Source organism: Colletotrichum spaethianum, assembly GCF_022836535.1.
Source record: "Colletotrichum spaethianum MAFF 239500 DNA, contig24, whole genome shotgun sequence".
Classification (NCBI taxonomy): Eukaryota; Fungi; Ascomycota; class Sordariomycetes; order Glomerellales; family Glomerellaceae; genus Colletotrichum; species Colletotrichum spaethianum.
In genome coordinates this window covers 236,180-262,969 of record NW_026054794.1, presented here as the reverse complement: position 1 = coordinate 262,969, position 26,790 = coordinate 236,180, and the positions used below count along the sequence as shown (strand labels likewise).

General features: G+C 56.4%; 6 protein-coding genes across 6 annotated transcripts; 4 read left to right on the top strand and 2 right to left on the bottom strand.

Moving 5' to 3' along the window:
- Nucleotides 1-404: 404 nt before the first annotated feature.
- Nucleotides 405-3,822, top strand: ColSpa_08729 (LON protease, mitochondrial; the record flags this gene model as incomplete). The annotated part of the gene is made up of 2 exons (XM_049274941.1): nt 405-3,548; nt 3,631-3,822. 2 exons carry the CDS (start codon nt 405-407, stop codon nt 3,820-3,822), a joined length of 3,336 nt encoding a protein of 1,111 aa, XP_049130898.1.
- A 5,251-nt stretch (nt 3,823-9,073) lies between these two features.
- On the top strand, nt 9,074-12,041 carry ColSpa_08728 (putative serine/threonine-protein kinase HSL1; the record flags this gene model as incomplete). The annotated part of the gene is made up of 2 exons (XM_049274940.1): nt 9,074-9,988; nt 10,038-12,041. The coding sequence occupies 2 exons, from the start codon at nt 9,074-9,076 to the stop codon at nt 12,039-12,041; spliced, it is 2,919 nt and encodes a 972-aa protein (XP_049130897.1).
- A 2,209-nt stretch (nt 12,042-14,250) lies between these two features.
- Nucleotides 14,251-14,469, top strand: ColSpa_08727 (uncharacterized protein; the record flags this gene model as incomplete). The annotated part of the gene is made up of 1 exon (XM_049274939.1): nt 14,251-14,469. The coding sequence occupies one exon, from the start codon at nt 14,251-14,253 to the stop codon at nt 14,467-14,469; it is 219 nt and encodes a 72-aa protein (XP_049130896.1).
- A 1,753-nt stretch (nt 14,470-16,222) lies between these two features.
- ColSpa_08726 (acyl-CoA desaturase) lies at nt 16,223-17,775 on the top strand (the record flags this gene model as incomplete). Its single annotated transcript, XM_049274938.1, has 3 exons — nt 16,223-16,344; nt 16,403-16,581; nt 16,640-17,775. The coding sequence occupies 3 exons, from the start codon at nt 16,223-16,225 to the stop codon at nt 17,773-17,775; spliced, it is 1,437 nt and encodes a 478-aa protein (XP_049130895.1).
- A 2,101-nt stretch (nt 17,776-19,876) lies between these two features.
- Nucleotides 19,877-23,392, bottom strand: ColSpa_08725 (putative syntaxin-8B; the record flags this gene model as incomplete). The annotated part of the gene is made up of 2 exons (XM_049274937.1): nt 19,877-23,214; nt 23,368-23,392. The coding sequence occupies 2 exons, from the start codon at nt 23,390-23,392 to the stop codon at nt 19,877-19,879; spliced, it is 3,363 nt and encodes a 1,120-aa protein (XP_049130894.1).
- A 1,613-nt stretch (nt 23,393-25,005) lies between these two features.
- On the bottom strand, nt 25,006-25,485 carry ColSpa_08724 (uncharacterized protein; the record flags this gene model as incomplete). The annotated part of the gene is made up of 1 exon (XM_049274936.1): nt 25,006-25,485. The coding sequence occupies one exon, from the start codon at nt 25,483-25,485 to the stop codon at nt 25,006-25,008; it is 480 nt and encodes a 159-aa protein (XP_049130893.1).
- Between the last annotated feature and the right edge of the window lie 1,305 nt (nt 25,486-26,790).

Here is a 26,790-nt window from a genome sequence, read left to right as displayed (position 1 = left end):
AGTGCCAGGCAAGAGCGGCAAACGTCAGTGCTCATTGATTTTTTTGGTGATGTCGTTTACTCTTAGTCCCCCCCCCCCCGACGGTCTCCATAATAGCTAAAAGGTTACTCTGCTCACCTCTGCTCTGTATTTGTAAGGCGTCAGGAGGCGATGCGCATCGCGATCTAGGACTCTGAGTCCTCTTCCCCTTCTGCACAATTAAAACCATCTGCACGTTTCAATTGCCCGTTGTATCTCGTCTCTTTTGTCGACATCTGTTTTCTACCCACATCCAACTGCATCGAGCATTACAGCGGCATACGCCCCATTTCGCCTTCGGCCCTGTATTACCCGATCATCATCGTCACCACGTGCCGCGACCGGAGCTTCCTCAACGTTGACTCGCAACTCCCATCGCCGGCAGCATGGTGATGCGATCGAGCTTCCCGAGGCGCCTGACCCTTGGCCGCCCGTCAAACTACCTCAGACGGCCCTACTCGGTCTCGAGTAGCAGGTTACCCGCCGCGAGCACCCCGAGGTCCTCCGCCTCCACCTTCGACCGCCTATTCCTCGCCCCCCGGAGCCAGCGAGCAGTCGCCCCGTTCTCGACGTCAACACGATGGCTGAAGGAGGAGGACAACAACAGCTTCTTCGACCCCAAGGTTGAGCCTCTCTCCGACGAGGAACACAAGGCAAACATCAAGAATCAGCGCGAGCTCGAGGAGAAGGAGCTGGCCGAGGCCAAGAGCTCGACCTCCGACTCATCCGCCAAGAGCGAGGGGTCCGGAGCTGCACAGGATGGCAAGGCTGGCAGTGCGGCCGGCGGCTCGTCAGCGGGATCCGGAGGCGGTGACGATAAGGGCGACGGCAGCGGCAGACGCGGGCGCAGAGCATCTGACAAGAGCCTGCAGAAGCCCGTCGTGCCCGACGTCTACCCCCAGGTCCTGGCCATCCCAATTGCGAAGCGGCCGCTGTTTCCCGGTTTCTACAAGGCCATCACCATCAAGGACCCCAACGTCGCCGCCGCCATCACCGAGATGATCAAGAGGGGTCAGCCGTATGTCGGTGCCTTTTTGTTCAAGGACGAGAACCAGGACGAGGATGTTATCCGCAACGTCGATGACGTCTACGATACCGGTGTATTTGCACAGATCACGAGCGCCTTCCCCATGCACGGCGAGCAGGGCGCCCTGACGGCCATCCTGTACCCTCACCGCCGTATCCGCCTGTCGAGCCTGCTGCCTCCCGGAAAGGAGGACGCCAAGTCGAGCGAGGCCAAGGTCGAGCCCGTGCCCGAGCCGATACCCCCGAAGCCCACCGATGAGGAGGCGCAGCAGGAGAAGAAGGGCGACGTCGTCGCCAGCTTCGAGGAGAGCGCCGTGGCTCCCAAGGCCGACCAGCCGGCGGAGAAGTACGAGCCCACGGCGTTCCTCAAGAGATATCCCGTCAGCCTCGTCAATGTCGAGAACCTGACCGAGGAGCCCTACGACCCCAAGAGCGCCGTCATCCGCGCCGTCACCAACGAGATCGTCAACGTGTTCAAGGAGGTTGCTACGATGAACAGTCTTTTCCGCGACCAGATCTCGACCTTCTCCATGAGCCAGTCCACTGGCAACGTCACCTCCGAGCCGGCGAAGCTGGCGGATTTCGCCGCGGCCGTCTCTTCGGGCGAGCAGGGCGAGCTCCAAGAAGTCCTGTCGAGCCTCAACGTCGAGGAGAGAATGCAAAAAGCCCTCATCGTCCTGAAGAAGGAGCTCATGAACGCTCAGCTCCAGTCCAAGATCACCAAGGACGTCGAGAGCAAGATCACCAAGCGTCAGCGCGAGTACTGGTTGATGGAGCAGATGAAGGGCATCCGCCGTGAACTGGGCCTCGAGTCCGACGGCAAGGACAAGCTGGTCGAGAGGTTCAAGGAGAAGGCGGACAAGCTGGCGATGCCCGAAGCCGTGCGCAAGGTGTTTGATGACGAGATCAACAAGCTTGCACACCTCGAGCCCGCAGCGTCCGAGTTTAACGTCACGCGGAACTACCTCGACTGGCTGACGCAGATTCCCTGGGGCCAGCGCAGCGCCGAGAACTTTGGCATCAAGAATGCCATGACGGTTCTGGACGAGGATCACTACGGACTGAAGGACGTCAAGGACCGCATTCTCGAGTTCATTGCAGTTGGAAAGCTGCGTGGCACCGTCGAGGGCAAGATCATCTGCTTCGTCGGCCCCCCCGGTGTCGGAAAGACGTCCATCGGCAAGTCCATTGCCCGCGCCCTGAACCGCCAGTACTACCGGTTCAGTGTCGGTGGTCTGACGGATGTGGCTGAGATCAAGGGTCACCGGAGAACCTATGTCGGTGCTCTGCCCGGTCGCATCATCCAGGCGCTGAAGAAGTGCCAGACGGAAAACCCGCTGATCCTCATCGACGAGATCGACAAGATTGGCCGCGGCTACCAGGGCGACCCTTCGTCTGCCCTGCTCGAGTTGCTTGACCCCGAGCAGAACAGCTCATTCCTGGACCACTACATGGACGTCCCCGTCGACCTGTCCAAGGTCCTCTTCGTCTGCACCGCCAACATGACGGACACCATCCCGAGACCCCTTCTCGACCGCATGGAGCTGATTCAGCTCTCAGGCTACGTCGCCGACGAGAAGAAGGCCATCGCTGACAAGTACCTCGCCCCGGCCGCCAGAGAGGCCGCGGGCCTGGCCAACGCCGATGTCAAGCTCAGCGAGGAGGCCATCGAGGAGCTCATCAAGTCGTACGCCCGCGAGTCCGGCGTGCGCAACCTCAAGAAGCAGATCGAAAAGGTGTACCGGAAATCGGCACTCAAGATCGTGCAAGACCTCGGCGAGGAGGTCCTCCCCGAGAAGGATGCCCTGACGGAGGACGGCAAGGAGGCGCTGGCCGAGTCGGAGAAGAAGACCGAGGCGGTGCGCGAGACGGGCGAGGAGCCCGCCGAGACGGCGGCCACCGAGAAGCCCCGCGTTGCCCTCAAGGTCCCCGACACGGTCCACGTCACCATCGGCAAGGACAACCTCGTTGACTACGTCGGCCCCCCGGTCTTCACCTCGGACCGCCTCTACGAGGTCAACCCGGCCGGTGTCGCCATGGGTCTCGCCTGGACCCAGATGGGCGGTGCCGCCATGTACGTCGAGTCGATCCTGCAGGCGCCCCTGCGGCCCAGCAGCCGGCCCGGCCTTGAGATCACGGGCAACCTTAAGAACGTCATGAAGGAGTCATCAACGATTGCCTACTCGTTCGCTAAGTCGCTCATGGTCAAGGACTTCCCCGACAACCACTTCTTCGACAAGGCCAAGCTGCACCTGCACGTGCCCGACGGCGCCGTGTCCAAGGACGGCCCCTCGGCCGGCATCACCATGGCCACCTCGCTCCTCTCGCTCGCCCTCGACACCCCCGTCAACCCCACCGTTGCCATGACGGGCGAGCTTACCCTCACCGGCAAGGTCCTCCGCATCGGCGGCCTGCGCGAGAAGACGGTCGCCGCCCGCCGCGCCGGCTGCAAGATGATCATCTTCCCCAAGGACTGCATGTCCGACTGGCTGGAGCTCCCAGAGGTACGTCGCCTTCCCCCACTTACGCCCCGGACATGGTCACGCGAGAGAGAGAGATTGCATGCTAACATTCACCGCTACTTAGAACATCAAGGAGGGCATCGAGGGCAAACCCGTCGCCTGGTACTCGGACGTCTTCGACCTCATTTTCCCCGAGCTCGACCACGAGGCCGCCAACAAGTGCAAGACGTGCGAGTGGAAGAAGGCGCAGGACGACAAGAAGAAGAAGGACAAGAAGAAGAAGAAGGACGACTCCGACGACGAGGACGACGACTAGGCTCCTCGCCCCTTTTCTCCGTCTCACAATGACACGGTTACACATTGGGTGATTTTGCTTGTCCGCCGCGGTCACGTCGCGCCATCTCGGGAGGTCCACCCCCGCGCGTCCATTCCTTGAACCTCCATCAGTCCCCCCTCCTCCGGTCTTGTCTTCCTCATGACGAGTCCTCCGTCGCACCGACGGCTCCGTGTCAGTGTGGGAAGGCAGAGAGACGCGTCAGTGGGAAGGGACCGGCGAGGCGGGGAGCCGAAGAGCGGATGACGGGCGTTCTGGCGAAAGGAAAGAGAGCAAGGGTGGTTTCATCACAAGACGATTAGACGAACCTGCATAAAACGTCACGGCACGCTGACACATCCTAACCCCCCCCCCCCCCCAAATACCACATCTCTACTCTAGATGGTTCTTTTTTTTTTATTAATTGTTTAGCTGGTTGGTCTTCGACTGGTGTTGGCGTGGAGAGCGAGCCGAGACCGGCTGTGTAAGAGTAGGGTAGCAAAGAGAGACTCATCGCATAAGGAAGGTAGATTGCGCGGCAGTCGTTCTCGCGTAGAGTCGATGGTTGTAAGGCGATGTTTGCATAGGGCAGCTTTTGGGCCGAGTAGCGAATTCTTGTACATTACTAGCCCCGAGCCGGTTGCATGACCCCTCGGCGAATCAGCCACACATCGATGCTCGTCCCCCCCTCTCCTCCAAGACGTGAGGTGTTGCAGCAGTAGTAGCGGTTAGTGGCAGCATCATAAATCGATTGGTTTCCCGATCAAGTGGTGTGGTGACCTCCGGTCGCTGCCGTTCGAGGCGAGCAGGGAGACTAGTAGAGAGAAAGCCAAGAAAGGAGAGCACCAGCTTGCCGGAAACGCTGACGCCTGCAGATGCGGCCGGCCGGGCCATAGCCATGTACGTACGTCAGCGGCCGCAGCGTGGGCGTGCTGGTAAGACGGCGGTGCCGCGCATTGCGTCCAAGTCGGGTTTGTCTGGTGCCACTCGCTGGGTTCGGATTGGGAGACTCGAGGGCATCAAACAAACGGTGGAGCATTCGTCTCCGTGCTGCTGAAGAGCTGGCTGCACGCAACACCTGCATTGTCTGGTAGATGGCGGCCCCTGCTCCTCGCGACGAACCCGAGTCATGGTGGTATATTCCGTGTGCCTGATTGTGGCCCAACTTCCTAGAGCCGAATGAGCTACGAGCAGCTGGTATTGAGCACATGTTGAACTGGTGCGAAAACTCAACCTTAGTCACGGATTCCCCGGCGGCAGTGGTAGGGGTCCTCAGGGTCTGACGTGGGTGCCATGTCCATCCGTCCGCGCGGGAGTGGTGGGGTTCGCGGGTAAACTCTCGGATCTGTCAAAGAGCAGACGGGACGACCCTTGCGTCGTTTTCTTGCCCTTTCATCCCGCCACCGATCGCAAATCTTCGAAGCCGTGTTCTCAGTGCATTCGAGACGGGAGATCATCAGGTCGGGGATGATGCGGCGCTTGACGCAGCATGGTTATGCTTGCTACCAGCTCTTTCGATAGCGAACTGGAGGGAGAGAAAGTCGCAAGAATGGGTTGTAGACGTCTGCGCCGGTGACGGATCCTCGCCGACCGGAGAGTGTAAGGAGGCATGCTTGGCCATCCAGGTCTCCATAGAGGTGAACCTTCTTGATGTTGGAGTAAGCTTGAAGCAATGCAGGACATGCCTCCAGAACAGCCTGCCAGCCTGTCAACGGGGAGACAGCCTCATCATTTGGGCTGCGTTGGTGCCTAAATGCACGCAGCGTGTGAGGAAGACACCTCGGACCTGGCCACTGACGTTGACCAAGAGGCAGGGCTGACAGCCAGAGAGCATGTAGCACTCTTTGTCACATTTGTCCTTCGAACGCAGCATTGTCCTTGAAGCAGGCCGTCGCCGTGTCAATTTTCGAACTAGCAGGGGCACTGAAGCGCGAACAGCCTATTAGGCTGGAGGAAGTGTCAAGAAAGTAGCGGTTGCAGCCGGCACCAACCTCATGGGATAACTCTCAGTGACGCTGGGCCAGTTCGTTCGTATGCGCATGCGTTGCAGTGCTATGTTGCGGTGCCATCGGCTGTAGCGCAGTAGCTGTCGTGTCACCTTGCAAATGGCATAGCGTCAGGCAGTGGAGGGCGAAAACGTGACAGACGGCTGATTGGCGATGCGTTGGCCCCTCCAGACTGCGGACGAGAGCAATGGGTCGCGCAGCAGGTGGCCTCGACGCAGAAGAGCGATGAGCACGTGGGCATTTCATCGTCCTTGCTTAGTCGTCTAGGCAGAGTCCGACGCAAGAAAACGGAGAGGATCCATCAGTTGTAAGATTGCGCAAGTGACGGATCTTCGACGCAGGTGGGCAAGCGAAGAGAGTCCTTTTGCGCCGTCATTTGTGGGAGACAGCGGGTCAAAACATCGAGAGGATTTAGCCAGTGACGGGTTGCTCTCGAGGTTCATTCGGCCCATTGGATTGCAAACATGCCGTTGGTGCAACTGGCCGAAGCCGATTCCCACGGGTGTGTCGTCGCGCTTGTCCAGGACGAACCTCCCACACCCGTGATGTGACTTTGGCGGCAACGGTCAACCGCGTTCGGAAGTGAAAGCGGACGATACCCCAGGTCCAGATCTCTGAGATAGCCAGCCCCTGAGCCGTTGAGTCACCAATTGGCCGACGTGACGGAGAGTCTTGGGTGATCAACTCGACATGCCCCCTGGCCCTGGGCCCTGTAGTATCTTATGCCCCAATCCGCTTTCTGTCTCCGATCTCCGTCCGGCCACCCTTGTTAGTTTCTATATCGGCGTGTGGGCCGGGCAAGGAGGTAAAGGGCGGTCAATTGTTGATTGTGAAGGCAATTGAGTGAAAAGGAGGCGTGCAGTGACGATGTGGATGATTAGCAGGTTTGAAAGAAAGGGTCGTGGTTTGAATGCGAGCCCAACGAACCCAAAGCCCACAGAAAAGGCAATCGGGATCCAATCGTCAGAGGAGGGCTGAGGATGGAGGTCATTGTACATGAGAAGCTGGACGCCAAGATGACGGAGAAGAGTTCGTGGTGGAGGGGGGCCTCAGGCTGGGTCTTCATATGGGGCCCGATGGCTCAGCTGGTGTCTTGCAGAAAGTGTTTTTGTACACCTACTTGCAGGTGGAATACCGCATGCTTTTCATTTGGTGAATGAGGAGGATATCCACCGCTGGAGGAGACATGGCGATGGTCGTCAAAGGCAGCAACAAAAGGGACGCTCGCACGTCTGATGCCGGGAGGAAAAGGGCATTTGCATCCCAAAGGAGCCTACCGTCCCTTGGACGTTTCGGAACGGGAGGCAGTGAGCATTTACGGGCACTAGCTCCCCTTCCTTTCCCTTCTTCGAAAGCTTTGGGAGATCGGCCCAGCTGTCACTAGACATTTGACGCCCAAGTTGGACGGGAGAGAAGGAGGGACAGCGCATCAAAGTTAGGAAAGCCCCACTCCTCCACAAAGAGTCAAGCTCCCAGCGCCCTCCCGTTTAGCGCAAACCGTCCCTCACCTAAGCCCGCCCCGGCAAGCCATCCACATTTAGCGACAGACGGCCATGAGGTGGCAGGCAGGGCACGGTGCCTGAGTGCCCAAGTGAGGTCAAGAAAGCATGGCACCTTTGGGGTCATTGACTACCCGCAATACCTACTCTCATGTATCTACTGCCTCATTGACTGCCATTGGTTTTTACAACGTGCCTTAGCGTCCGTTCGCTACCGTCTTGCCAGCCAGTCTCCAACTTGACTGGCCATCTGGGTTTTCTGCTCAATTCTCACATGCGCTTGCTTCTTACCTCCCCTAATCCAGAAGGCATCTCCAAGAGCGCCACTGCACGACGGCTCTCCATCTCCGCCTGATCTTGCTATTGGCACGGGAGCTCGACAAGGCCTCTTCCGGTGCCCAGCCTCCCAGCCTCTTGCAGCAACCAGAAACACACGACCTGGGGGTCTCGATATTGTCCTCGCATAACAATACTCCCTCCTCCTCCTCCTCTTCCTCCTCCTCCTCACCTCACGCGCTGCTCCTGCATGCGCATGCACTACGCTGGATATATCCCCTTGCGACAAAAGTAAAAATTGCTGCTCCGGACCAGAAACCCAGACGCAGGCGCTGACGCTGGACCCCACGACGGCGAGTGTCCAGGGCAACCGTCAACGGTGCCCCTCCCCCTCTCGCTCCTCTTGGAAGTCCCCGGTCAGCCCCGTGTCGCTTGGTTTCCATACAAATCACCCAAGTCCAACGTTCGCCTCACCTCGTCGTCCAGCCTGTCGGCCACTACTAGCACATCTCGACGCACCCGACGTTTGGCTCAGCTTAGCCAGGCCATACCTACATATCGACTGCACCGCCGTCGATACACATATCTCCCACGCCTACGTCGTCCGTCATCATCGTATCCTATCTACACCACATCTATCCTACCGAGACGCAGGGCCATCCGACTCAGCTTCGCTCCCACACCTTACACTGCCACCCCGCCTTGGCCCTCGGCGAATCACCTTAGGCGCCAACACCATTCCTCTATCGTCGAAAAACACCCGCAGACGCGCTGCCGTCGTCGTCTACCTGGCTATCCTCTAAAGTGAGCCCATCCGACCTTGCCAGTATTCGGGAAGAACTCCACCGTTCAGGCCCGACTTTGGTTTCCTGCCTGTTCTCGAATGACAGCAGATGCACCACATTTAGCACCCGTGCACACCACTGACTTGCCGACAGCCTCCTGACTGGGGTTCGAGATTTCCTCCAAAAGGCCCGTCGAGTCCCGGCCGATCCCCCTCGTCCTCCACCCCCGTCGCTCTCGTCTGAACATGGTCGTCTTCACCATTGCTTCTCTGCAAACTTCCATCCTCCTTCGTTACAACGTCTGATGTCTCATCTCTGCGTGCGGTTGCCTGCATACTGCCCGTAACGCTCGAGTTGCAAACTGGACGTCCACAAAAAGACGCCCGTCGTCATTCTTGTCTCGCGCTGCCCGTGCCCGGCCACCTCCCAGCCGCTGCCAGCCCAATTTAGCTCAGACCCGGCACCAAGCCAGCCCAGAAACCAGGCTGAACGTTGACCGTCTTTCGCTTCAAGGCTCATCCTTGTCCCCCGTCTGGTTCGCTCCCGGACCAGGTTTGCGGGCCTATACCTGATTAACACCTCGTCCCCAGAACCACACCGCTTAGAGCCTCACCTTTCCACCGTCTTGACGGTCACATCAAGAAAACACCTCGACAACATCTCACCTGTGCCTCTCGTTTGTTTGATGATGGCGCAAGCGAGCCTATCTTCCACGGAGCCGCCGCCCTCGTCGGGTCATCACTCCACAAACTTCCTGCGCAAGCTCTTCGGACGAAACAATGCGGCTCCGGCACCCGTCGGCCCGCTCCAGGCCAAGGAGCCCGAGCCCGAACCTGAGCCTGAGCCCGACTCCGACGACCCGCAAAGTGCAGGCCTGGTGCGCCGAGTCTCTAGAAAAGTCGTGCCCGGACTTCCTCGGGTGCAGACCTTCAAACGCCAACAGTCAGAGCGTAGAAACAATCTTGCACCAGTTGAGCCTTCTCCGGCAGAGAGGCGAGCTTTATCGGTGGACAGACGCGTGCAGTCGTCACGTACGGCGTCACAGGTTCAGTCGTTCCCTCGAGCTAGCGCCCCGGATTTCCTCGAAAATGCCTACGAGGTCCAGTCCGCCCCTTCTGCCCCGGCCAGCCCTGTCGAGGAAAAGGCCGAAGCCAGCTTGAATCAGATGGTAGCTCCAGCATCAGCACCCACTGACGACGATTGTCATGTGCATGAATTGCAGTCGAATTCCGATGCGCATTCAGTAACGACATCTCAATCGCATTACGAGGCTATGATTCACGATGAGCTCGAAACCACTTGGATTCTCAACCTCAGCATGCATTTCCGGGATAAGTCCAAGAGGGAAAAGTTCTTTGTGACCTATCGAGAAACGCCGACCCTCTGGCGTCGGGTAACCATTTCTCTCGATTATCGCAATGCCCCGGACAACTCTCTCGAATTGGACTTGATGCATACCAAGTCTCAACGCGACAAGAGCTCAAAGATCTACGAAGCCATCAGAGATAGCTTGCAAGACATCCAATTTTATCAGTCCGTGACCAACCTAAAGCTACAGACCACTGATGGTCGATTGCATGTTCATGTGGTTGAGGACGTAAACGTAAGTCAATCGGTTCGTCAACACCGCTTCGGGTGCTAATTTATAACAGGAGATCATTCAATACCCTACTGTTCGCCAAGTGCAACACCTGGGCTGTCGGAGGATAAGGGAAAAAGACATTGATTTTGATTCTCACATGTCTGGTTTTGTTTACAAAGTCAGCGTTGGTGGCGAGGTACTCATCAAGAAAGAAATACCAGGCCCCGACACCATCGACGAGTTTCTTTACGAGATCAACGCCTTGAATCGACTTCGGTATTCGAGGAACATTATTCGATTCTACGGTGTTGTTGTTGATGATGATGATGAGCACGTTAAAGGGCTGCTCATCAGCTATGCCGTCCACGGTGCTCTCATCGACGTCATCTATGACAATCGACAGGACTCCGAGTTGGGTCTGCCGTGGCCGATTCGAGAGAAGTGGGCGCGTCAGATCGTGCAAGGACTGGCGGATATTCACGAATCTGGCTTCGTACAGGGCGACTTCACCCTTTCGAATATTGTCATCGACGACGAGGACAACGCCAAAATTATCGACATCAACAGACGAGGCTGCCCGGTAGGTTGGGAGCCTCCAGAAGCAACACCGCTTATCGAGAGCAACCAGCGCATCTCCATGTACATTGGTGTCAAGTCCGACCTCTACCAACTCGGCATGGTTCTATGGGCATTGGCAGCACAGGATGATGAACCTGAGGCTCAGGGACGACCCTTGCAGCTCACAGAGGAGCACATCGTGCCAGCTTGGTACCGCGAGATGGTAGACATCTGTCTGAGCGATGATCCCAGACTGCGGCTGCAAGCTTCATCGCTCATGGCTCTGTTTCCCGAACCAGCGGTTGGAGATGATGTTGCTCCCCCGTCCATTTCGGTGGACGACGGTTATACCATGCAGGAATACTTTGTGGAGGACTACCAAGGCAATGCTCACGCACGGGTCAAGACTGTCCAGCCGGCCCATGACTGGTCATACGTCAACCTAGGCCACACCTACGTCGATCCGACGAGAGGCTTTTCTCAAGACCCATACTACTATACGAGAGGGCGGTCTCCTCCGAGCCCGCTTCCAAGTCATTACGGGCGCTGTGATTCACCTCACATGGGCCGTAACGTATCGAGCTGGGCGGAGGCCAGGAACATTGCACCGTCGTACAGCGACGTCGGAGGAGACGAGATGGAGGATCGCAAGAGCGCAACACCAACGACCAGTAAGGACTCCATAGCGACACCCGAGTTGATGGACGAGACGAGCAAGTCAATGCAACAGAGGCTGGAGGAGCTACAGTGGACACCCCTGTCCAACGATTTAGCCGCGTTGGATCGGGCTGAACTCGATCAGACGCCAGGACAAGAGGACAAGAGACTTGTTGGAGAGGAGCCCGCCGGGGTTGTCTCCGAGAATGAGCTGACGGAGCTGCACGCTTCCGTCGACCCTGTCGCATCACCGCCAACCGTAGCAAGTCCTCTAACAGTCAAGAATAGCAATACAGACGTGGAGGACGCGGCAGGAGACCAGGCGGAGGAGGCGGGTCAACTTGAGCGTGAGAACGAGACCGATCCGAACGGTAAAGGAACAGCAGGGCAATCAGAGCCCATTGTAATGGGGAAAACAGAACCCAAAACCCAACTGAACAGCAACGACAAGATTTCGAGCGAGTCGGGAGACGTCGTGGCTGCACCACAGCTTGCGGAGCAGGGGGATCCGGCAGCAACGCCGTTGGCTAGAGCGAACGCTGTGGCAGACCGAAACGTCGCCGCGGCTGAGACCGAGAAGACGGTGGCCACCGTTGCCGAACCGCAGATCCCGTCTGCACCCGCTACAGAAGTTCCGTCTACAGACGATGCCACGCCCAAGGCCGGTGCGGAAGTCAAGACAGCAGCACCGTCTTCCCCAGCGGCGGAAGCTCCGGAGCTCAGCGGCGTCGGCGCGGCACACCTCGATACGGAGGAACAGACGATGCGGGAGAAGGTGTCTCTCGAGGACGACTTTTTCTCAACGACAGCGGCAACGGCAGCACCATCAGCGACGATGACGACAGAAGCCGAGAAATGATGAGTGTATACTAGAGGGTGAGGCAACTGGAAGCGAACTGTGCAAGTGAGCAACTCGATGAGCCGGGCATTAAGGATGGCGTCTTTCTTTCTCTTGAGTGGTAACGCAGCCAGTTCGTAACTCGGATTGGCTGCCCCATCAGTCATCTGGCATAGCATTGGTGTAGATATTCGGGAACCTTGTGAGATAAATGATGGCATCGAATGAACCTATGATGAGCATAGATGTCCGAGACTGCAATCCCCTTGGTGACTCTAGATGACTTTGGAAGAGTTGAAGGACTGATGAGATGTCCTTTGACCGAACCACTGGATGCAATGCTGAGATTTGTCAAGTCAGCTGATCAACACAACATGAAAGAAATCATGAGGAAGAAAACGGACGCCCTGAGGGAAACGCAACGTTGGGTGGCGACCAGAGCCTGCCAAATTGATATGAGAGTCGTGGCTCGAGCTGTAGCAACGGTGATCGGAGTTCCCGAAGGTAGGGAGGAGAAGGGTATGTCAACCGAGGGCTGTTGTAGATGAAAGGAATGTGCTAGCGGTGAGGACCAAATATCGCCTAGATCCCGGGATCTGCTGCAGATGTGACTCGACCTAGGCGGTCCAGACAAGATTTGACATCGTCTTGGCGGCGGTTTGATGGGAATCGATGCATATGTAGGCGAAGCTGGGGTACGGATAGATCGAACTCAACCAGGCACGCGTTCTTTTCGATTTCGGCAGGTTTTTGGTTGGACTGGATGAGTGAAGGGAGCTAGGTGCAGCAGCTTGTAAAGCCAGAGCGCGGCAGTTGTATAGCTTGAGGGGCGGGAAGCTTGGAGCTTGGGTCGCCTCAAGTCAGGTGCGGCGAGCTCTGGCTCCTAAGCTTCCAGCAGCAAAAAGGTTTGGATGGGAAGAAACAAAACCAGTGATGGGGATTGACAGGGCGGGTCGGGTGTGGCGTCGGCCAAGTGTGAGAGGGAGCGCCTCACTTAATCGGGTTAGCATAGAAAAGTTCTAGAATGGCGAAGTCTGTCGGAGATGAAGGGGGAAACGATCTTGAGCCTTCGCGATTGTCGAAGGCCAATCGCGAGCTCCCGATCTCTAGCTGGCTGTGGAACACGTGATCCTCCGCCACCGACAGGAAGGGATGCATTAGAATGTGAAAGGTGGAAAAAAGCCCACCACGGAGCGTGAAGCGACAGGCAGCCACAGAGCCAACCTCGGGTCGAGATGGCGAAGGCAAAGACACCTGTAACCCCTGCCGTGTCCTGCAACTCTGGAGCGGAGGATTGCGGGGCAGGGTCCTGTTTCTGTTGGGGATGGGCCGGGATGCTAGAGTGGGAATGGCGGATGTCGTCTTTCTCTCTTTTAAAAAAGGTTACCGGGGGAAGCGAATTCGAGGGCCAGGTTGGTTGCGGAGGCGTCGCATGATGATGGTAGACCTGGAGATGCCGAGGCTGCAATGGTGAACAATTTCCCATACACCAAACCCGAAGTGACCTGTGGCCTCCACCAACGTGTTCTCACCACAGGCCGAGACTTTCAACCGATCGCGACACAGACGGGAATGAACGAGGCTAGTTGGCGTGGTTTTCGAGTTCCGTGAGATGGTCGTCTCGGCGATAAGGAAGAGAGATAAGCCCCCCTGCTGGTGGAGAGGCCTCAAGAAGCCTTACCACTGGAAAGCTCGGAGGCGACGTGAGACCTCCGTCATTCAATGGAGCTCCGAGTGGGGCACATGTTGAGGACGAACCGCCGCCACCTTTGACGCATCACTCACCTTGCGCTGGTGTTGGTTCACCGTCACCTTTTTGTTTCTTCGGCATGTGTATTTTGGCGCATGATCCAGCGGGGTCTGGAGAAGGGAAGGAGTGGTTGATCGGACCGAGACAACGAGATTGGAGCTTGCAAGCAACGAGTCGTCTCAGTCAAATCCGATGCCTCCCAACCTCTCCCTTGCACCCTGCTCGAGGAGATGCACATAGTCAGATGGCGCCCGAGGAGCGGTAAGCAACTGTTGATGGAAATGGTCCAGGTTGCTCCAAGTCGGGCGTGTGATAGGCAGCTGCAGGTACAAAGTTACTGCATGAGGTGCAGTGAGACAAGAGAGACGTTCCGGAAAAAACGTGCTAGCGAGAAGGCCGAAGTCTTGAGGCGCTCGACAAGGCTCGAAACGCCTTTCGGTCGCCTTGTTCCTCGCATAGAAGCCGAGCGCCGTAGACAACATGTCTAGAACATCGCCACCGTCGTGGAGATCTGGGGGAGAGTATCAGAACGAGAAGGGATTATCAGACGTGGTAATCGGCGTCGGCATGGTGAAAGCGAGCCGTGACTTTCTGCTCCTCTCAGACAAGCGCAGGCGCGTGGTGGCTCGAGGAGGATGCCACACATCAATCCAGTTGGACAACTCTTCAGCCCTGGAGACACTGAAGTCGCGGGCCTAGAGACACTGGAAGTGGGAAGTAGAGTGTGGATACATGTCCGGATCAGGCAAGATCAATTCCAGCCGCCCATCCGCCCCGCCCCAGCGGCGGCCACATGGCAGGGGCCACCCCCTGCCTCCGCCAATGAACGGCCCGTCATAGTGAAAAGCGTTGGGGAAGTTGTTGGGAGCCGGGACTTTTTTTCCTTTGGACCACATCCATCTCGTGCGTGCTTACCAGTGATTCATTGCAGATTGACAACCTCCCACCTCACCCCCAAGAGACAGAGAATGCCTAAACTAGCAAATCCTAGAAGCCTGCGGGACCAGGGAGCAGAGGGTGACAGCAGCCAACGAAGACGTGACCTGATCTGGGGCTGTAAATCGTCTTATCCTCGGCTGTGCAACAAGATGCTGTGCGTTGGCAGGCGCCGGTTTTGCTTCTGATCCTCAAGTGTCGAGCTGTTAGTGGTATGTTTTCCTGCTCTCGTCCAGATTAGTGAATTTGGGTCGCTGTTTGTTGGTCCCTAGAAGAAAGGGTCCTGTGAGGGATCTAGGTAGATAGTTGAACTGCCCGTCTTTAGCCATCCCAACGAAGAAAGATACGTCTCCCAACCTTGACACGCAGATGGCGGTGTTCTCAGCAAGGTTGCAGCCAGGCCAGGCACGGAGAGCCGAGGAGACGAAGTGGCAGGCGGAGGAAAGGGAGGAATGGTTTCCACAAGATGCTGAAGGGGCCGAGAGATGTTGTGATGCCACCTGCCGATTGGTGTTTGATTGTTGGGTGCAGTACCTACAGAGTGCCTTATTCAAGGAGACCATCTGATTATGCATTGGCGGTTTTTTCTTGGTCATGTATGCAAAGCAAGGAGAAGGTCACTTCCTATTACGACCGGTTGACAACACCTATTGGAACAAACTGCAAGGGATCATGCGCTTGGTACCTTCCCGGCTGGAATAGGCGAGGAAGGTACATTTTCCACGTCCCTTTCTGCCCTGCCAACCTGCTTTTTGCCATGCTCAGCATAATTCTTTCCCGTCGTTCGGATACACGCGTTGTCGCCCGGTACTTCTCGGGAATGGGGCAAGGCCGCGGATTCTCTGTGCGGGTCCTTGTACCTTTCCTATACTTCGGTACGGCAAGGAGGAAGCTTCTTTCCTCTCCCTCTGGTCTGTCCTTCTGCTCGTTCTCCTCGTCTGCACATCCCGGCCCAGATCGAGGGTCCCACTCTCTCTCCCATTCCATCCAGCCTGCAACATTGTGAAGCCAAAGTCCAACCCCACGGCCCTTAGGCCCACGGAGCCCATCCGCCTTTGCATTTTTTCGGTTGATTGTGACATGTCCTGGGTCCTGAACTAAGTGATCTGATTCACAGGACCACCCCCCTCCCCACCACCATCCCACCCTTCCCACTCACTCGTTTGCTGGGATTTTTGAAGCTGGTGGGTGGCGGACACCTCGCCCAAAGGTACCCCGGCCTCCGTACCTGTCCCTCCTTGCTGGGGTCTCTAAACCTATCCATTTCCCTTTATATAATTCATAACTCTTCATCTCCTCCTCACCTTGCGAGCCTGTTCCTCAGACCTTCCCATCTCCTCCACAGTCCACAGCCCAAATCGGCCATCGGACAGTACTTGCTATCGTGGACGTTGCTTCCTACCCAAGACAACAAGCATCGTTGGAGTTGTCTTCTGGTACAGACATCTCGGAGTACTTCCTTTTCCGAAAAGAACCGCCGATCTCTCGACCGTAGCCTGTTGGCTCATCCTTCAACATGTCGGCGACGACTTCGTCCTCCGCCGCGTCGGTCAAGCAGGCCGAGAGCTTCCCCGATGGCACTGCTGACTACGTTCCCGTGCGTGCGGCCAAGGTCTACGACAGCAAGAAGCCTCACATGTGCGTATTCCGCCGACCCTACTAGACCAAGCAGGTCGGAAACTAACATGTCCAACAGTTCGACCCAGCCTGTCACTTTGGCCAACTGGCACAAGCACGTTAACTGGCTCAACACCACCTTCATCCTGATCGTCCCCTTGGTTGGATTCATCTGCTCCTACTGGATCCCTCTCACATGGAAGACGGCCGTCTTCGCTGTCGTCTACTACTTCAACACCGGTCTCGGCATTACTGCTGGTAAGTTGTGAATCTTATTGTTGAAACAGGATTGCTTGATGTACTTACACGCAATTAGGTTACCATCGTCTTTGGGCTCATCGCTCCTACAAGGCTAGCCTTCCCCTCAGAATTTACCTCGCTGCTGTTGGCGCCGGCGCCGTCGAAGGCTCCATCCGATGGTGGTCTCACGGCCACCGCGCCCACCACCGATACACCGATACCGACAAGGACCCTTACTCCGTTCGCAAGGGCCTCCTCTACAGCCACATCGGCTGGATGGTTTTGAAGCAGGACCCCAAGCGTATGGGCCGCACCGATATCTCCGACCTCAACGAGGACCCCGTCGTCATGTGGCAGCACGTCCACTTCATCAAGTGTGTCATCGCCATGGGTGTTATCTTCCCTACCCTCGTCTGTGGTCTCGGCTGGGGTGACTGGCTTGGCGGCTACGTCTACGGTGGTATCCTCCGCATCTTCGTCGTTCAGCAGGCCACTTTCTGCGTCAACTCTTTGGCCCACTGGCTCGGTGATCAGCCCTTTGACGACCGCAACTCACCTCGTGACCACGTCATCACCGCTCTCGTCACTCTTGGTGAGGGATACCACAACTTCCACCACGAGTTCCCCTCCGACTACCGCAACGCTATCCAGTGGTGGCAGTACGACCCCACGAAGTGGTGCATCTGGACCTGGAAGCAGCTCGGTCTCGCATCCGACCTGAAGCAGTTCCGCCAGAACGAGATCGAGAAGGGTCGTGTTCAGCAGCTCCAGAAGAAGCTTGACCAGAAGCGCGCCAGACTTGACTGGGGTGTTCCCTTGGAGCAGCTCCCCGTCATCGACTGGGATGACTTCGTGTCGCAGGCCAAGAATGGCAGGGGACTTGTTGCCATTGCCGGTGTTATCCACGACGTGACTGACTTCATCAAGGAGCACCCGGGTGGCAAGGCTCTTATCTCTTCCGCTGTGGGCAAGGACGCTACTGCAATCTTCAACGGTGGTGTCTACCTCCACTCAAACGCCGCCCACAACCTTCTTTCCACCATGCGCGTTGGTGTTCTCCGCGGCGGCTGTGAGGTCGAAATTTGGAAGCGTGCCCAGTACGAGAACAAGGACATGACCTACGTCACCGACTCTAGTGGTCAGCGTATCGTCCGTGCTGGTGACCAGCTCACCCGCGTGTCGATGCCTGCCGCCAGCGCCGACGCTGCATGAATGAGAAGATGGACTGGACAATTTTAATGACAACTGGGAGGCTTGTTTTGAATCGAACACATCCAGATGGGGCGGAAGATGCGGGAGTGTCAGACTTTCACTTCTGAGGGGCATTCCAACGCAGTCGGCCCTACGCGGCTTGATTGGTCGGAACTGCCCTCACTAGGGCTTGTAGAAGTCGTTGCTATTGACGCTTCTTCGCCACTTCAGCTTGTCTGAGAGTGAGAGCAACTGCCAACCTCACAACTATGGGATATTGTTAAGGCGTTTGCGGGGTTAGGCATTGCAGTGGGCGTTCACCTTCACAGTAATGAGAACTGTTTAGACTAGAAAAATGGGAATGCCCGATCAGCAGGCTAGAATGAAATTACAAACAACGTTCACTTGGACCTGAAAAGAATTTGTTGCTTTTTCCTGTGATACCAATCAAGTGGTCAATTTTCAGAAAACAGTGACACTAGTGAACATATATGTATAAGAGCGAAGGAACCAGTCGGCCCATCACGTTGATTATATTAGTTTGGTTTCATATAACTTGATATCTTCATCTCACGAGACTTGCGGCTTCGAGCCGCGAGACACATCAAAGAGCCAAACAGTTGACCATACTATTCCACTACATGATCCAGCCATGGACGGACCACCCCGCTGCCATCTCTAACCAGGTTTCTCGCAAACACAATCACATGCTTTCCCTCCCCCTTGACGTCGTCGAGCTACCACCTCAACTCTACCAGCACGTCGCTTAGCGTTGAGCCTCCTCCCGCCACCTTGGCATATGCCGCGTGCGGGAGAGGGTTACAGCCAAGGGGGGGGGGGGTTACAGAGGGTGACTCCGCAGAAGCACTTGGCCGGCGGCTGGCGCTGCTGTGGGGGATGGGGGTGACAGGCCGACCAGACGAGAAGGTGCATCATTCAGTGTTGGGTTGGGGCGGAGACGCGGACGAACGGCTCGGCCGCTGGACAGACAACTCTACGGCCCAAGTGTCTCACCCACCCGGGGGGGTGGTGGTGGTGTTCGTGGAAGGGCCACCTGCGTTGGTATTCTTCTCCCCGACTACCTAACAAACAGACACACACAGCTACTTCTCAACAAAAAAACCAAAACAAAACCACAAATCCTGGGGGTTCAACTACACACACAACGCTTGGGTCGGCTCACCCGTCGTACACCTGGGCCCTCCACAATATAGTGACACGCACTTACACACCCAAACTTTCATGCAAAACGGCTACAACATGCACACTGGACAATTGGACGTACGCTCCTCCGTCGCCTAGCGGCCTGGATGCGGTCGTAGTCAACTCGCACCGGAGCAGGGGTGGTCCATGGCCGCCCCCCAGCCATGCCTTGCAACGACATCAACACTTTGTCGACAGTCCCGTCATACTACGTAAAGCATCGCGGGGTGCCAGACGTTCGCCTTGGATGACGATTGTGCCCGCCCAATCGTTGCGACCGGGGGGTCGAGATAGGACAATCACCGTGAGTTTGCGTGGCCTGGGAAAAGCATGTGATGAGCAGACCGATGTTATGTGCAAAGTGGCATTGTGGCCGCTCGGAACTATCAACTCTTGATCGCAACGAAAGGTACTTCCCCTCCTCCAGTCCAAAAAAAAACTGCTTGCCGCCCTTATCGTGAGACTCCCCAACTGCCTGGGTAAGTCCGATGCGAATCTAGTGTCGTACACTCGCGTACCGATAGACAGAAACAATCAAAGATTGCCTCCCAACCCCATCCTCAACCAAACTCATGCTTACCACTCGCGTCAATGAGATAGAAGATGCTGAATCGGCCTGGTATCGTTACGTCCTGGGACGTGTGGAAAAGTGATGATGCCTCCCCCTCCCTACACCAACAATGCAGCCGGCTAGCCACCTGAGTGGTTCGAGCGAATGAGATTCGCACCGACTCAATCACAGGTGGCAACTGACATGAAAAGAAGAAGAGAAAAAAAAAGTCCTGTTGAGGCCAAATTGCCGCACGCCAACCCTTTCCCAATATGCTTGCTTCCTGTGTACTCCCAAACGCCTCGGTGCTATGCTTGCGCAATGCAGATAAGCCGGCCCTTGACACTGTCGAGTGATTTCCTTGGAATTTCATTTGAACAGGCTTCGGAGGTCCTGCAGCCTCTGCCGGGCCGCCTCGCTCTTGTCAAAGACCCTATCCTTCCTATCCATGCTGAGACTCGCCAGCTTGTTCTTCTTCTCCTGTAGCTCGAGCATCTTCTCCTCGAAGCTGTTTCGCATGATGTAGCGGACTGTGCGGACGGGTCGCTTCTGGCCCAGACGATGAACTCGGTCGATGGCTTGAGCCTCTGCTGCGGGGTTGTATTGGGGCTCCATAACATAGACGTTGCTGCCTGCAGTCAAATTGAGGCCAAGACCACCAGCTGTGATGGACACCAGGATGACATGCACTGAATTGTCCTCACGAAAGTTGTCCATCGCCTGAGTTCGTGCGACACGCGTCATGCTGCCATCAAGCCTGACATACTTGATGCCAACATTGTCAAGAGCCATTTGGATCAAATCGAGATGCGAGGTCCACGTGGAGAACACAACGGATTTGTACGGCGGCTCATGCGGGTTCGCGTCGCTGTCAGCCTTCGACTTGAGGAGGTCCTCAACCAAAGCTCTGGTCTTGGTGTGGGGTCCCGAGTACTTGCCGAAGCTCTTGCGGCCATTTGAGGAGGTTTTGTCCTTAGCAGGCCCCTCGTGCTCGACCTTGACGCGGGACCGACGAATGTCAACGTAGGCGGGTTTGATAACGGTGGAACAGATCGGGCAGGGCCCCGTGGCCTCGCCTGGAGCGAGCAACTGTCTGCTTTGTTCCTTGAAAGCCTTGATACAGGCACCGCAGACGATATGAAAGCAGGGCGTCATGTAGCCGAGAATGTCTTCTTGTCCCTCCGACTCGATGCTAGCGTCGTCGTTGGACCCCAACTTCTTGGAGCAGACGCTGCACCCATCTGTGTTCGTCTCTTGCATAAGCTCGAACATTTCGTATGCCTTTCGGTCCGACAAACCGGGCTTCTTGTCCTCGTCGTCGCTGTCAAGGTCAATAGCCATGTCAGCTGTCATGCCTTGCAAGGCCTCTAGGTCTTCTTCGTTCAAGAGGTCCTTGCCATGGGCACAGAGGAGGCGAAGCCGCAGGATCGATCGGAGAATGTGGATATACGTATGACCTCCCAACGCCCGTTGCACACCGTTTCCGGCGAGGACCTTGACACGGTCTTGAGCATTCTTCTCGAACAGGTCGTAAACCTCACGCTCTTCGGCAGTGAAATCAAGCTTGACGACATGATCGCTACGCGGGGGAAGATTGATCTTGTCCTTCAGGCGTCGAAGTGTAACGCTATCCACGAGAACACGGAGCTTGGGGACAATTTCCGTGTCACAGGCTTTGAATGGATCCACGATGAACCGGTTGAACTTGTTTCGGTCGTCAAAGGGTCTGAGTCGGATGAACTGCAGAAGGGCGGCCAAGTCTTCAAGACGATTTTGAACGGGGGTTCCGGTAACAGCCCAGCGGCGAGCAGCCTGCAGACGAACAATTGCCTTGAACTGTAACGTCGCCACTTCGCGGATCATGTGAGCCTCATCCAGAACGATGCGGAACCACCCAATCTCCTCAAGCGGGTATTTGCCAGACTTCCGCTTGCTGCGAGCGCCCAGCTCGCTCGAGACAGAGCCGTAGGTGGTGATCACCAAATCGAATTCGGCCAGCTTCTCAACGTCCTTGATCCTGTTCGAGCCGTGGTAAATGTAATAGCTCAACTGTCCTGGTGCGATGTGCTGCTTGATCTGCTCCTCCCAATTCGTGACGGTACTCAGGGGGCATACAAGAAGCGTTGCCTTGGCATTCATGGCAATGCCGGTCAGTGGCAAGGAGCTTGAGGCTGTCGCTTTGCCCCCGGCCTTCTGGGGTGGCATTTCGGGCTGAACAGGCGTGCGACGTGCCCATTCTTGAGCCTCGTCCATAGAGCTGGCAATGAGCGAGAGGACACTGAGTGTCTTGCCCAGGCCCATCATGTCAGCGAGCAGGCCACCGTGGGTGTCCGGGGGAAGCTGTCGTTCTGCCTGGCCCGTGATGACGTTGTAGTAGGACTTCTGGCCAGTGGGGCTGATCTTGAGCTGCCACATCGAGCCCTTGATTCTCTCCTCGGCGCTCGAAGTCCTCTCTTTGGCTGCCATGAAGAAAAGGCCTTGCTTCTGATGCTTGAGCAGTTCAGTGGTGATGATTGGCGATGGGTCCATTTCAGGAAGCTCATCCGTCTTCCCCATGGAGTCAAAGACGCCCATGACGTCCGACCGAATCTCCTCAACAGTGCGAGGGGTCGGGTTGGTGTAGTAGGTCGACGATGAGTGACTGTTGTACTGAGCAAGGGCTCCGGCCAGGTTCCTGGCACCAGGGGCTGGCACGGGCTTCGACTCGGCATGAACGTTCTCGTATCTGACGCCCTTGTCAACCCTGTTAGGGTGACGCAGAATGATTTTAGCTCGCTCAAAGTGCTTGCCAACAGCCTTCGCGAATCTGTATTGGCCGTAAAGAGTCATCTCCACGGGGTAAGACCTCGAGATGGCCTTGCCCGGCTCTTCATCCGCCTGCTTCCTACGCGCGGGGATCTTACAGTCGGTTCTGAGACGCACGTTGGAGTCCAGCAAGGGAACAAGGGCCCCAGCGGTGTGTGCGTCCACGTTTCCAATGATATCGCGCGTGTAGTCGTAGGCCTGGATCTTCTTCGTCGAGTCGCCAATGATTCTCTTCAAGACGATTTTGACTGGGGGCATGAAATCCGCTCCAAAAATACTTTGTGTTCCTGGCTTCGCAGACGGCACCTTGTGGCAATCGAGGTTGGCAGTCAGCATGCCGTAGCAAACCTCCTCCGTTGCGGGGTCTTCAACCATGACCACGTCGTCGTCACCCTCGGTGAGATCCACGGTGTGCGTGGATACCTTTGAGTTCTCCTTCTTGCCTGCATCCTGCTTTTCCTTGACGTAGGCGCCCAGCATGCCGCTGCCACCAGGTCCCATCGTCTTCTTGTTGTCGGCATCTGATTCGGGTGTGTCGTACTTCCTGCGCTTGGGCTGAGGCGCTGAAGCGCGATCCTGGACATCATTCATTCGCTCAATCATGTTGCCCATCCCGTAGGGCGAAACACGGCCGTCGCGGCCGGGAGTCGACGCGCCTGAAGCCATACTGGGTGTTAACGACTCGCTCGGGGTGTCATTCGGGCTCGCGAATTGAAAGACGAAGGCGCTGTTATTGTTGTTGTCGCTGCTGCTTTGGTTTCCTGGCGCAGATCGTGTCGCTAGAGACTGGGGTTTGGGGGAATTTCGCTTCGAAGCAGGAGTAGATGCGTATGCGCGAGGGTTGAGTAGTGCCTGCGGATTCCACGACTGAGACTGAGAGTTGATCGCGTAGTTCGCTCGCCCTTTGTTGGGAAAACGGTTAGAGACCTTTCGCGAATACCATTTTCTGGGAGGTTTCGCGGTTCTAGAAGAAGCGCAAAGGGAAGGAGTCGTCGAGGCTTCCGGCTGGAGGGGTAGAAGGACTGTCGCGGGTCAAGGAGGGGGCGGGGACTCACCATTCGAGCCGTTTGGCGACGCCATGGTAGCGTTGTTCCTGCCAGCTCGCCGTCGGTTCCCTTATTCAAAGAGCGCTGCAAGTCGCATACAAAGTGATGGGCTTCAGATAAGCGATACGAAAGGAGTGGTTGCGATCATCACAAACGCGAGGGATGCGAACTAGATGTTGGATATCCGTCTGGCAGTGAACAACGTTGTGGAAGGTGGGTACTTGACCACGATATGGACAAGATATGGTAGAAGCGAGGAGCCCAGAAGCCACTGTGCCACAGGCAGTGAGTCTTGCTAAACAGTAAAGATTGGGAGTCGCGACCAGAGACGGGTGGTGAGATGAGTTGGGTCTAATATCAAGGTCCAAAGTCCACAAATGCACCGTGGGATGAGATGGGTGACGCTCGAAGTTGGGCAGGAGAACGAGGTCGAAGGTCGAGTCAAGTCGACGCCTGTTCAAAGTGCTGATTGTCCCATGTCATTGTCCTTGTCTCGGAAGGGGGGTGTGAGTGAGGTGGTAAGGTAGTGATGAAGAACTTATTTGCAGTTCCAGCGCCAGGCAAAAGAAGAAGAAGAAAAAAAGAAACAAGAGGCAAGACACACCCCAGGCAAGCGCAGACCGTGTAGTAAAAGACTGGTTGTCGGAAGTGAAGCCTGTAGCGTGGGAAGGCGGAAAATGTGAAGAGGTAGGCGCGGCACATGGAATGCGGTGCATCTGGCTGCAGCCTTCTTGCAGCTGAGGTCACTCCTCCGCCTCTCGCAGCGGGGCACCTGCAGTGGAGACCCGTTGATTCCCGATTTCCGATTAGCTACCTGGAAAGTTCGCACCCTCACGTGGCCACCCATTTCAAACTGAGCCTGGCCCTTGCGCCCCACTCCTACCCATCTCGGCCCAGACCATCCCACTCTCTCTTACACCATCAATTTGGTGTAGTTGGCTGCGAGTTGGCTCGAAAGGCAGCCTGTGAAAGGGTGTGTGATCACTTGACCAAGCAATTTTTTTCTCATTACTTGTATCATCATGTTTCCCCCCCAAATCAGTCATAATCTGCTTTCAAACTCTAGGAGAGTGCAACCCGGGTCCGCCGGTTTGACAAGCCTGACAATGCTCGTATCCATCGTCAACCCCTCTACGTCCTGGAGAGCAGGAACGAATACCTGTGCCACATTTCCATTCCATCCATCTGATGGCGACGCCTCGCCAGTTGAGCCCGAATACCTGGTCCGTTCTACCTTAGGCTTCGTGTTTGGCCCGACTACTCCAAGCCTTGCCCACCATCTCGACGATAAGCCAATTTAGGACGTCTTTCCCTCGCGGCCACTCAGATTAGCGATCCGTTTTGGACTCACACACCCATCCACTCTACCCAACCGGATCGATCTCACCGTGACCCCGGATGTCTTGATATCTGTCTTGTGTTGATCTGAGCTGTCCGAGACGCGGCCGTTGTGGCTGAATCTCATCAGCGTGGTTATGGTCCTGGGTCCATTCGACTAGCAGCGGGATGTCGAAATTCCCTGCTTTTATTATGCACACCGCACAATGCCATGTGAGCAGCGTATTCGACTGTTGCCGCCTCATTCTTATTTTCCACCCCAAGTTTCTAGTCCCTTGCTCACGCGTTTACTCCCCCTCACACCCGTTATCACTCTTGGGCAGATTTGCTCGCTTGCTTGTACAGCTGCTCTTGACGGGGCCGAGGCAGCTGATCAGTGGCCTGATACATGTCTTTGGTATGGGTCCGGCTCCGGCTCCGTGTTCGATGCCGGCGCCGGCGCGGGGCCTGCTGGTGATTGGGAGACCGGGATCGGGAGGGGCTCTGGCTTCGTCGCCGGTCGAAGAGAACGACGCGGAGAAGACGCTTCCTCATCGGAGACACAGAGGTGCTCGGAATGGCTCGTGAAGAAGTTCTCGATGATAGTGCCACCGGCGAAGTAGATCGTCGGCGGGGTCGGCCCCGAAGCGTGCTGGATTCGCCGGTGCCGCCATAGTGCGTGGCTTCCAGGTCACATCTCGTGAGGCTGCGGTCTCTCTTGCGGCCGCGGTGAGTGTCTGCTGGATCGGGTGAGAAGGTCCGCGGCGTTACTTCTCTAAACTCAACGGAAGTCTCATACTGAGCAGCCATGGTCCGGATTGGCATGCAATATAGTCAAAGTTGGGTAAGACTGGGATGTGGAGCTCTTGATGGATAACACGCCCAATGGTAGGAATGAGTGATGTGCGAGTAGGAACGGTAGCGGAAGGTGGAGCGGGTGAAGTGATAATAAAAAGGACATCAATGAAACGGCCAAAGGACGAAGAGGGGAAACATAGCACGAGGCCGCCGAACAGGATTGGCGGGCGCGGCAGAGAGTTAAAGCTGATCGGGATCTCGCAATACGCCGGAGAGGTTTGAGGTGGGAAGATCATCCGGGTTAGGGGCCAGGATGGCCGCTCGGTCGCCCAAGCCGCAAACGATCATGACGGGCCTGTCACTCTGCAAGGGGGCCACACGACCGCTCCTAAAATTGTATGTTGGCACAGATGCTCCGAGATCAGAGGGCGAGCGTGACAGGAGATTGGCCTGTATTATGAAAACGGAACCTTCGCAGGGACGATCAGGTAAGAAGGCATTCATCGATAGGTCGGCTGATGAATCGCACCAGTTTGCGGGCGGAAGAGACTGGAACGACGTCGTGCGGTGTGGGTGGGGCCCACGACTGCGACCCGAGAGTTTGGGGGATTCTGGGGTGATAACTGTGGCATCTCATTCGACTGAGGGGGAGAAGACAAGGTAGGTAGAGGCAGCCGAGGCGACTTGTGCTTTGGCTCCGGCCCATTTGCGCCGCCGTTGCAGATGGAAATTCGTGCCGGCTGGAATGCCATGTTGCCAATGCTAGCTAAGTGATTCCTTCCTTTCATTGAAGTGTTCCAAATACATGATATGCCATCTTGCCTCGGCACCTCTTGTCCTCCATCGAACACAGCAGCATCTTGGAACATCACGTACATTGTCTTAAGCCTTGCGGTAAGTCGGTAGGCTGGCGTCCGAAGCTGCCGCCACTAGGCCACTTTTCAATCGACAGACAGTGATATCGCCGTTCCCGTATCCGAGGTTATGCTCCAGTACCTGTTGGCCCGGAGCTTTGCCAACGATCTTGTCAAGTGCCAGAACCGGCAACAACAGGGTAGAAAATCAGGATCGTTTCGTGCAACTTGAAGCAAGGTACGAGTTACGATTGTCGAGTACGGACTCTTTCCTGCAAGTGCCTTATCGGTCCTCCTTATCGTCTATCGTCCATGAAGTGTCCAGTCACAGCGAGCAGACACAGCACGGGCACAGCGCTGGAATCTGCAAAGGTACAGAGGTACCTTGCCTTGCTTTAGGTAAGGCAGTCAGCCAGTCGGGTAAACGCGGCGTCCGGTCCGTGCCTGGAAGGCCCAGCCTGCA